This window comes from Glycine soja, chromosome 7 (assembly GCF_004193775.1).
Source record: "Glycine soja cultivar W05 chromosome 7, ASM419377v2, whole genome shotgun sequence".
Taxonomy (NCBI): domain Eukaryota; kingdom Viridiplantae; phylum Streptophyta; class Magnoliopsida; order Fabales; family Fabaceae; genus Glycine; species Glycine soja.
Genome location: NC_041008.1, coordinates 2,084,028 through 2,094,680, shown reverse-complemented (window position 1 = coordinate 2,094,680; position 10,653 = coordinate 2,084,028). Strand labels below are relative to the sequence as shown.

Sequence of the window (10,653 nt, the reverse complement as noted above, 5' to 3'; positions counted from 1 at the left end):
TTCAAAAAAATGGAGAAAAAAAATCAGTAAATAGAAACCAACAATATAAAAGAAGTGAAAAAAGGGATTGAAATGAAGTACATTACTATTGATGTCTCAAATCATGCACAAGCACGAAAGATCAAAATAAAAAAGATAGTAAAAAAGAAAAAAAAATAACGATCATTCTTATTTTGAGAAACTAAAATTTGAATAAAGTGCATTACTAATGATATTTTTAAACACATACATGAATTTAAAAAAAAAATAGTAAAAAAATAATAAATAAGAATCATTGAGAACTTACTTATAAATTGGTAGATTTTATAAATATTAATTTATTTATGAAGACTACACTGCATTGATTTTCGGTTGATGAAAATATGAAAGAAAAACCAACAAACAATAATAATCAGAACAGAGAATCACCAAAAAAATTATTATAGTTCTAAGAAAATATAGCAACGTAAGCATTTTTTTAATATTTCAAAACAAATCTCAAAGGAACAACAAAACCTACAATGGTGGCGGCACCAAATCAATCCATTGTGAATACTTAAACCAAGTAGTCGAAATTTATTTTGATAATAAATATGCTAATCATCTATCAAAGCCTTTTTTTTAGGCTGGTCTAGCTTGTCTTTTTTCTGCTTGATCTAGTCTAATATAGTTAACTTTTTAAAATTAACCATGTTAATATTTTCATATGGTTACATCTTTATGGTGTATTAGGCGTAATAAACTTTATTTATAAGCCCAACATATTAATTATCTAAATATGGTTACATCTTTATGGTGTATTAGGCGTAATAAACTTTATTTATAAGCCCAACATATTAATTATCTAAATAGATTGACATAGGCCTTGCAAGTGATTTGGCCTAGAAACAATAAAAATTAAAAGGATAAAGAAGGTAAAAATAAATTAGTATATATATATTTGTTTTCTATTATATTTTTACAACTTTTTGCAGTCATCTTTTCTAAAAGATTAACTTAATTATGAGAAAAAATATTTCTTTAATATTAAGTAATAACATTTAGGATAGTCAAAAAAACCAAATAGTTGAATCAAGGGAGGACTTAAATTCATATATATATATATATATATATATATATATATATATATATATATATAGATTAAATAATTTATGTAATTTATTTAAAATTATAGTTAACATTGCAAATTAAAAAATAAATTCTTATACATATTTATGAATTTATCTGAATTTTTATACATTATATTAATACATATTTAATTTTTCCTTTTTAAATATATCTTAAAAACCTTTTTAATCAATAATAAGCATATATATATATATATATATATATATATATATATATTTAACAGCATTAAACATTAAATTTTGCTTATGTATTTAACTATTTAATGAGTCATTTTTTATTATCACGTGTGTTTAATAACATTTCATGGATCCTTTTTTTCCCGACGAATTTTATTACAGAGAAAACATCCGTTGAAATTCTCTGTGGGTGATACTAACTTTTCCAACAAGTATTTATTCATTGGAAAATTTCTGTCACAAATAAATAATTTAAAAATTCATAAAAAATAATTCATATTTCTCACATATCATATTCCGTCAAAAATGACAATAATTTTGACGGACAAATGTCCATCGGAACAATCCGTGAGTAATTATAACATTCCCACAGATTTAGATCCGCCAGTTATATTCCCTCGAAAATCAACGCTTTTCTTGTAGTGTATCAACATTGCACTCCATCAAAATTGTTGATTGTTGACATTTGTTTTGTTGACAAAATAAAGATAAAATTTATAAATATAATGAGAGAAAAACACTATTTACTCGATCCTTAAAAGGTTGAAGGTTAGTCACACTCAAATATGAAAAATATAACTTTTGTTTAGAAAATAATATATTAATACTTGTATGTTATTAGATACTAAGATTTATTCTTTTGCCATGAAAGAGAACTAGAAGAAATGAAATAAACAATAAAATAAGATGAAGGATTACATTTTTACATTCTAATTTCTAATTCAAAAATTTCATTTCAATTCATTTTTATTTTTATTTTATTGAACTAACCCTTAATTAGAAATAAAAAGAAATAGAAGAAGAAGAAATATAGATATAAAAAACAATGTGACAAAAAAATAAAGAATATCAATTAAGTGTATATATTTTGCACGTGTTCACATATCCATATTTTTTATTTCTAAAAGAATAAAAGGCTAATTAATTCAGCATTTTGTGTTTTTATATCAATGTAGTGTTTTTTAAGGACTATCATTATGACTCAACTCAAATCTTTTATGTTCACCATGATGAGAGGATCTTCGGATTTGTTATAAGTATCAACGCTGCTTTGTCAACTAAGTAGCAAATTTCAAAGGGTGAGTCCAAGCCTCACGTACTCATATATAGTTAAGATCAACCGGAATGTGGGAAAATCCACTAACGCAGTAACGTTCAGGGAACAATATAGCTCCGTGACAAAACTGTCAATGCCATCTAGTAAGTCAAGGTATGGGTCATATAAAGCTCACGCAGAAGGGTGTGATTGGGCCAAGATATTCCAAATTTGCTACCACTCTTTGTGTTACCTAGCTATGAAATACCGGCAAAAAATATAAGCAAACATGAGATCCCAAGAAAAGAGAATCCATTATATTTTTTGGAAAATGATGTTAGAAACCCACACTTTACTTGACGCTTAGAGAGACAAATAATGAGAAAAGAAAAGAAAAGAGAGAAGTGTAAGTATCAGTTTGAATTTTTGTTTGTAACCCCCTAAACATATGTTGAAAGTGTGTTAGAAGAAATATCTCATTTGTATTTTTACTCCAACAGTAAGTTGGAGAAGTTTCAAACGCTGACACAAACATATCTAAGTATGATAGATAATATAATGCAATAGGAAGAGAAAATGAGGAAAGACAAATAGTGAGAAAACAGAGGTGTAGGTATAATAAGTAATATAACATAATAGAGAGAAAACGAAGAGACAAGTAGTGAGAAAAGAGAGAAGCCTAAGTGAAAAAATAATCTATAATGTAATAGAAAATAGAAAATGAGGATAAATTATAACTGTCAATAATGTATTTGATGTAAAGAGATGGTTATGTATCATTTTTTTTTCTTAACTGAATATTGGGAGACAGGATTCAAATGGAAGAGAGGGCATAAAAGATCTGAAAATAATTATCATATATATATATATACACCAAAAGACTTTATGCAAAGGAAAGAGAAGTATCAATTCCGAAAATTGGTATGAAGCTCAAAATGCATACTAGTTTTTGACAAAAAGATTTTTTTTTTAACTGATTATGCATAGGCTTATTTATTAATTTATTGCATCGGGTAAAATTCTTCCCAGGCTAAAGATCCAACAGAAAATTGGCCTAAAGAATGTATGGACAGTGTAGAAAACCAGTATCAGAAAGAATGAAACTAGTACCATCAATAATTAAAAAATAGTTTCCGATGATTTTGACTGAGGGGAAAGTGAACGGTTTACCACCTACATGTACATTAGCATAACCTAAGTTACTGCTGATATGTTATGTGTATAGCAAACAACTATCACTAATCTAAATATATGTTTGTCAAATATTTTTCATTGGCTGAATCCAAGAAATTCCGTATTCAAATACTCCTCTGGTGGTTGATTTAGATCAGGCAGCAACAATGGACGTTTCCCGGCACCAATCTCTCGTTTGTTGGAGGGAACATTTGCAGCAGAACACACAGGCTCCAGAATCTGGTCCTCGACTGTTTTTTCTGAGCCTAAGTTAGGTGTATCGCATTGAGCTTCCACAGACTTAGGTGGGTTAAGAATAGCTTGTGCAATTTCCAAGGTCCCTCTTGACTTGATACCAAGCTGTTATGAGAGTTCAACCGCATAATTAGGTTCTAATATATCACATAATTGTGTCTGTAATTATTCAGTTCAAGTAGTAAAGATAAACAGAATTTTCCAACTTGCTAATGTAAAAGACTTAGATTAGATCAGATAGTACTACGTAGGTTTGGTCGTGTCAAATACGAAAATAACGGGTCTTAAAAAAGGGGTAAAATAACAAGAGTTACCTTTATTTTCTTTATATTTTTGGCAGTGGCTCTTTTTTTATCAATTGTGAGATTAACGGCTGCAAGTTTCTGCTTACGATTTCAAAACAAAAACAAACAATAAGAAAGATGTCTCTCTCTATATATACATGTAAAGTGAAAATTAATGCAACTCGTACATTTCTTAAATCCTCATTTTCATGTAATTTAAGCGTGTGCTCCCGTTGAAGATCACGCAGAATCTGCAAACGAGATACAAGTTAAAAGAATTAGGAATTTAAGACATTAAGCTCATATTGGAGACACAACACAACCTCATAAACTCACATGCACAAACAAAGACAAAACATTTCATCTTTTACCATACTAAATAAGATGAAATAATTTGCGTTTTTCATTGCAATTCTAAGAAACAACTGAAACAAAGGCTGTACAAAATCAATTAACTATTTATGATATAATTTTGTTTGCTGATAATTAATATTATAACTCACTTCTGTTTTTTTTTTTTTTTTACTACTTGCATTGATCATTAGCAACTAAGTATAAAAATACATATACATGTTCCATCTATAGAAAAGTTTATACTTACTCTTTTCTTCCTTGCCATTCTTTTATCAGCCGCAGATTCACTTTCATCCACAGCCTGCAAGGCACCAAATATAGAAGAGCTTAGACATTCATCACAACCAAACTCTTAGAAACACCAAAAGAACATGATGATTTGATCCTATAGGCATATTACTATTCAAATTATTAAATAAATAAAAAAACTATACATTAAGAATTGGGTGAATATTAGACATTTTCCTCCTTTAACAAATAGAACTATACAATATGCAATTATTCAGTTTAAAACTAACTACACACACTGTTTATCCCTTCTTACTAATGAATAGCATGCATTTAGTCACATTTAGTAATGTTTAATTAAAGAGTTAATTTTTAAAAATTCTTTCAAGAAATTACTGAAGATTGAAGAAAGAATTTAACTCCAAAATAGACTAATCTAATTATAAATATAATTCCCACCCGTACCAAACTGTATCGTAATTATAAATATAAATATAATTTTTAAAGAATCTAATTATATATATATATATATAGACACTACTCTGCTATCGTAATTCCCACGACTCTTACAGTAAGTATATAAGTCATAAGCTCCCATCGTTTCTAAAATAAACACATCGCTCATTCTACCGCACGTACAACTAGGTATTAGTGAGAATTTAAAAAAATCATATGAAGACTAGTGTTAAAAAAAAATTAACATGACTTTTATTGAAAGAAACATCTCGACACTGGCATCATTAATTTGGTGACAAATATGGGAGCTAAAAAATAGTCTCAGCCTAGTGCACTTTTTCTCCAACTTCATTATCCTTTGTACGTGGTTTGGTTGCATTCCATCACATATTCAGTTCTTCACTATTAGCCTTTTACTCATTCATTCTGGAGGAAGAAAAAAAGAAGTAAAAGCAAAGCTACTTCGTATGAATCGGGAATAAAATATATCAAAAAATTTAACCAAAGATTCTCACTTTTTGGATTCCACTGTTATCAGGTCGGAAAAAGACCATATTATCCTTTGAAATACCAGGGCAAGTTAAAAAAACATGCACAACCAATAACCAACCACTACCCGGAATTACAATGATGTTAGTGTGTGTCGCATTAATTGAAGAATATTTAATGCTGTATATTTCTATTTTCTGTCGAATATCTTTAATTATTAAAAACTAAATATTAATTACTCTTAATCAAACAAGTGAAGCAACTCTAAATCAAATGAGGATAAATTGATTTGATTACAAAATATTAAATATCAATAGGAGGGAGTATAATAGAATATAATATTTTTATTAAGGAAGGTACCACTTATCAGATATTACATTAAAATATAAAATTATTTAATATTAGCTATTAAATAATTAAAAACATTTAATATTTTACGATCAAATTAATATTATCAGCATTAAGTGTTCGTCGATCGTTGTGAATAAACTAAACAATTAGTTTTATTTTAATTATACATTAAAATCAAACAAACTCATCGAAAAATATAATTTAATGTAGATTTGGTGTTTGTACTTTCATCCGTTGTCAGGGAATTATGAATGAAGGAAACAGAAGAGTTGCAGTGAGGAAGATCACAGTGAACTATGTTGTGCATAACCTCACAACACAACACCACTAATAACACGACACAACACCACCATAGTACACGCCACCCGAAAAGCAAACGGGTACAAGTCGGATATTACGAAACTGCCCCTGATCCTCGTTCGCCGCCGTTCTTGTTGTAAATGTATTAATTCCGGCAAACATTTAGGACACATCCTTCTAACAAATAATTATAATAAATTAAATTACTTTTATATAAAATCTTTTTTGCTTAATAAAACGCTAAAAAAAATATTCTGACGTTTTTAATTAAGGATAAGAAATTCCAAACTAGAAAAATATATATAATAAAAAATAAAAGAATTTAATATTATAATTTACAATAACAAAAAAATGTCTTGGGGTGAAGGGCAATTACGGTAATTTCCGAGAGAGAAGCGGCGAGGAAAAAACGCGAGAAGGGAACGGAACGGAAGTTACGGAAGGCGTTCACGGCGGAGATGGTAGGCGGCGATCAGAGGGGTGTTGGGTAAAAGTGTAAAACAAATGTAATGACAAATTGTGAATGGTAATTTTTGGATGGAATCAGAAGGAAGAGTCGAAAGTGTGAGAGGGAGAGTGAAGAAAACAGAAAAGAGAGTTTCCTAGTGGTGGTAACCGTAAAAATAACCGAAGCGAAGAAAGAAAGAAAGAAAGGACTCACCTTAGATGCTGCTGAGGGATGGGTTGTTGCGGTTTTGCGAGTGTGGCCCTCGTAGCCGTCGATGGAGGTGGCGGTGGTCCAGGTGAGGGGAGTGGTGGGGGTGTCCCGGGCGCCGCTGATGGGGAGCCTTGGGGTGCGGCGCTGGCGGTGGACCCAGCGGCGGATGACGGAGGGTCGGTGGTGGTGGTGGTGGCGGCGGAGGAGGAGGAGCTGGTTGGCGACGAGGGTGTCGTCGGCCATGACCATTGTAACCCATTGGTCGTTGACCTTAGACATGATAATGGCAGAAGAGTTGGTTGAGCGAGGGAGCGAAGAAGAAAATGTTGTGCGATGGTGCAAATGTTGAGAAGAGTGAAATGAAGAGGATGGTGTCTTTGTTGTTGACAAACAAATAAACCTACTAGGGTGGGGGTTGCTGCCTTGTCTCACGTCCCAATTCTTTACTTTTTCCATCACTTTCAAACAAACATCATTAATAACTAATCAAGTCAAAGCGTTTATCAATTACTTCTTTCCTCAATTAAATCATTTTAATTTGTTTTTATGTCAAGATTACATGAGAATGGGGTAATAAGTCATACTAGTATGAAGACATTCCTCTAAGTATAATAAGTGTTTACAGAAATATTTATACTTATATATTATTTATTAATAAAATTATTATATCATTTGTAATAATTAATCTCATTATTGTGAGATAATATATTTTTTATTAGTTAATAATTTTTTCTAGAACTCAAATTATTGCAAATTAAAAATTAAGGATAAAATTTTCAAAATAATGAGATTAGTTTAAAGGATTTATATGTCTAATAGATATTTTTTTTAGCAAATCAGATATTTGAATTTTTAATTACATGTTTGAGAAGAAAGTTATTTATTAATCATGTTACACAATAAACAAATCATATTTGTATATCATGTTTAGTTTAATTTAAATTTAAAATATTTATTATTACTATTATTATTATTATTATTATTATTATTATTATTATTTGTTTTAGAAAATTTCTTAAAAATTTAAAAATAAATATTTAATTTTAAAATGAAAAAGAAAACACGCATTTGATATCTTATTCTTTTCTGCACATTTCAATGGTAATTTCCAAGATCGAAAGAATTACAGAAATAACTTCTGTTACCATGAGAGAGAACAAATACTGATTAATTATGTAATAAAGACTTCCTATAATAATTTGTTTTTCAAATATTGTCAATCTCATCTTTATGAACTTTACTAAACTATGTGTTGGGTTTGTATGAATAAAGAGTGATACATTGTAGATTTAGATTTGTAGTAGGTACATGTGATGATATATCTTATTATTTAAAATTACAAGAACAAATTAGAATTATGGAATAAGGTCTGAGTTTAGATCCAATCTAACAATACTATTTTGGGTATAAACGTTTTAAGTTGCAAATGCACTTGAACAATCTTTACGAAACATGGATATCCATGTTATCCGATCCGGTTTGTCTTACAAGATATTGGCAACTTAATAAGTGGTAGGGATCATTTTTTTTTTTTTTATATCGGCAGGGATTATAATTGGTATAGTTTGAATATGATACTATATATGATAGTTGTCTTTAGATTTGTATTTTATAAGAGAAATATTTAAATATAGATTAAAAGTAATTTTAATATTTGAACTCTTGTCTACTACATACCTATGTATCCATATTTATATTTTTTTGTCCGTATTTTAATTAATTATAAAAAGAGAAATGTTAGGATTATATTCTTTAGCATATTTTTTAAACACATTTTTTATTGATTAAAATTAATTAAAAATCATAAAATTAAGTAGGTCTCACAACTTATTTAATAATCTTTCTTCTGATCTTGTAGTTTTCAATATATTTTAACTAATAAGAGAGAGTATGTTAAAGAATGTATTGTTAGTACTCCTCTTATAAAAAAATATTATTTCAAATACATTTAATCACTACATTTAATTATCATTTATTAAATATTATAAAAAAACATATATATAATACATTACAATAATTTTTCTCAATAATAAAATTCTAAACTTATAAATCTAATATACCATACAAGAATGAAAGTCTATCTATGTTAGTCTACTTAAAAATATATTTTATATTAAAAAAATTATATAACTATTTTTTTTCTTTCTATATGAACTAACAGACTAATAGGTTAACGATACAAAATTTTATGTAAAACAAACTATAATTATAAAAATTAAAATAATTATTACTCAAAGTATGAGATAAAAGTCAAAATAGACAAACTAATTTTATAAGAATAAGTCTAAATATTGTATTGTAGTGTAGGATGGATGCATTGAAAAGCATGGAATGAGGGGGTTTATAGGGACCTGACTTCTCTGTTGTCCCTTTTCCAGTTGTCCCTGTGTTGTCCCTTGAAAATCACACAAAACTAAAATTGAATCACAAAATTAAATATTAACAAAATTAAATATTAACACAACTATGTGGACAACACATGAAAAGCTGGAAAAATGACAGCAGATAAGCCAATTTCGAGTTTACAGTGTCTTTGTTACTGACATGCCTAGGTTTGCGCCGCACTGCCTCATGCTGCCTTGTCTTATGTGGCGTTTCTTAGGGTGTTGCTAGGTGCACCAGCAACATTGTTGGTGCACCCAATAATTTTTTAATATTCTCATTTTGCCCCTATGGTTATTTTCTTTTAAAGGAAAGCTATGGTCCCTCCTCGCTTACGTTTTCCGCTTTGTTTTTTTGCGTTTTTTTCCTGTGGTCCCTACTAGCTTATCGTTTAAGTGTCATTTTTTCGGTGTGGTCTCGTTGCTATGTTAAAGTGGGGTTTTTTGAAGCTGTTGGAGGGTTAGTGTTGCTGTGTACTTGGAACGTGTTGTTTTCAATTCGACTCGACCGAGGTATGGGGTGTTTCGTATATTTTTTTGTGATCGATGAAGTGTTCTTCCTTTAGCTTGTTATGGAAGAAGATTTTTGTGAGAATTTTGAACATACGGAAGAAGTAGGATTCATATGGAAGAACTTCTTCCATAATGCAAAATGTATACTTACGGAAGAACTTATTCCATATGTATAATTTTGTCATTATGGAAGAAGTTCTTCTGTAGGAATCCTATGGAGGAACTTCTTCTGTGGAGCCCATACGGAAGAAGTTCTTATGTAGTAGGTAATGAACAACTATGGAAGAAGTTCTTTCGTATGACCGTTATGAAAGAAGTTCTTCCGTAGCTGTTCGTCAACAACTACGGAAGAAGTTCCTTCGTGGATCCTATACGGAAGAATCAACAACTACGGAAGAACTTCTTCCGTAAGGAAACCACAGAAGAAGTTCCTCCGTAGGATTCCTCCGGAAGAAGTTCTTCCGTAAGAAATCCTAAGAAATCCACGGATAAACTTCTTCCGTATGAAGTATTTTTTTTGTTTTTTTTTTAAGATTAAATGTTAATATTTTAAATTGGGATAGATTTATAAAGTATGTAGAATATATATTAAATTAGTTGGTAGGTTTTATTTAGGTAGTTATGATGTTCAAATTAGGTAGTTAAATGTTGAATTAGTCAAGAAAATTAGGTAGTAAAATGAATTATTTGATTTTTGTGAGTTTATTTGTGTAGTAATAATTATGAAAATAGGTAACAAAATATTTAATTAGTTGGTATTTTTTTGTATCATGTATATATTTGACAATTTATTTAGGTAGGTAGTTACGATGTCGAAATTTGGTAGTAAAATGTTGAATTAATTGATAAAAATTAGGTCGTAAAATATTTAATCAATGGATTGTTAAAATGT

The 10,653-nt window shown here is 29.3% G+C and overlaps 1 protein-coding gene across 1 annotated transcript; it reads right to left on the bottom strand.

Annotated features, from left to right (window-relative positions):
* Positions 1 to 3,456: 3,456 nt before the first annotated feature.
* LOC114417774 lies at positions 3,457 to 7,261 on the bottom strand. The gene is made up of 5 exons (XM_028382839.1): positions 6,871 to 7,261; positions 4,633 to 4,686; positions 4,220 to 4,282; positions 4,062 to 4,130; positions 3,457 to 3,852 (listed from the first exon to the last, which is right to left on the bottom strand). Exons 1-5 carry the CDS (start codon positions 7,144 to 7,146, stop codon positions 3,589 to 3,591), a joined length of 726 nt encoding a protein of 241 aa, XP_028238640.1. The 5' UTR covers positions 7,147 to 7,261; the 3' UTR covers positions 3,457 to 3,588.
* Positions 7,262 to 10,653: the final 3,392 nt, after the last annotated feature.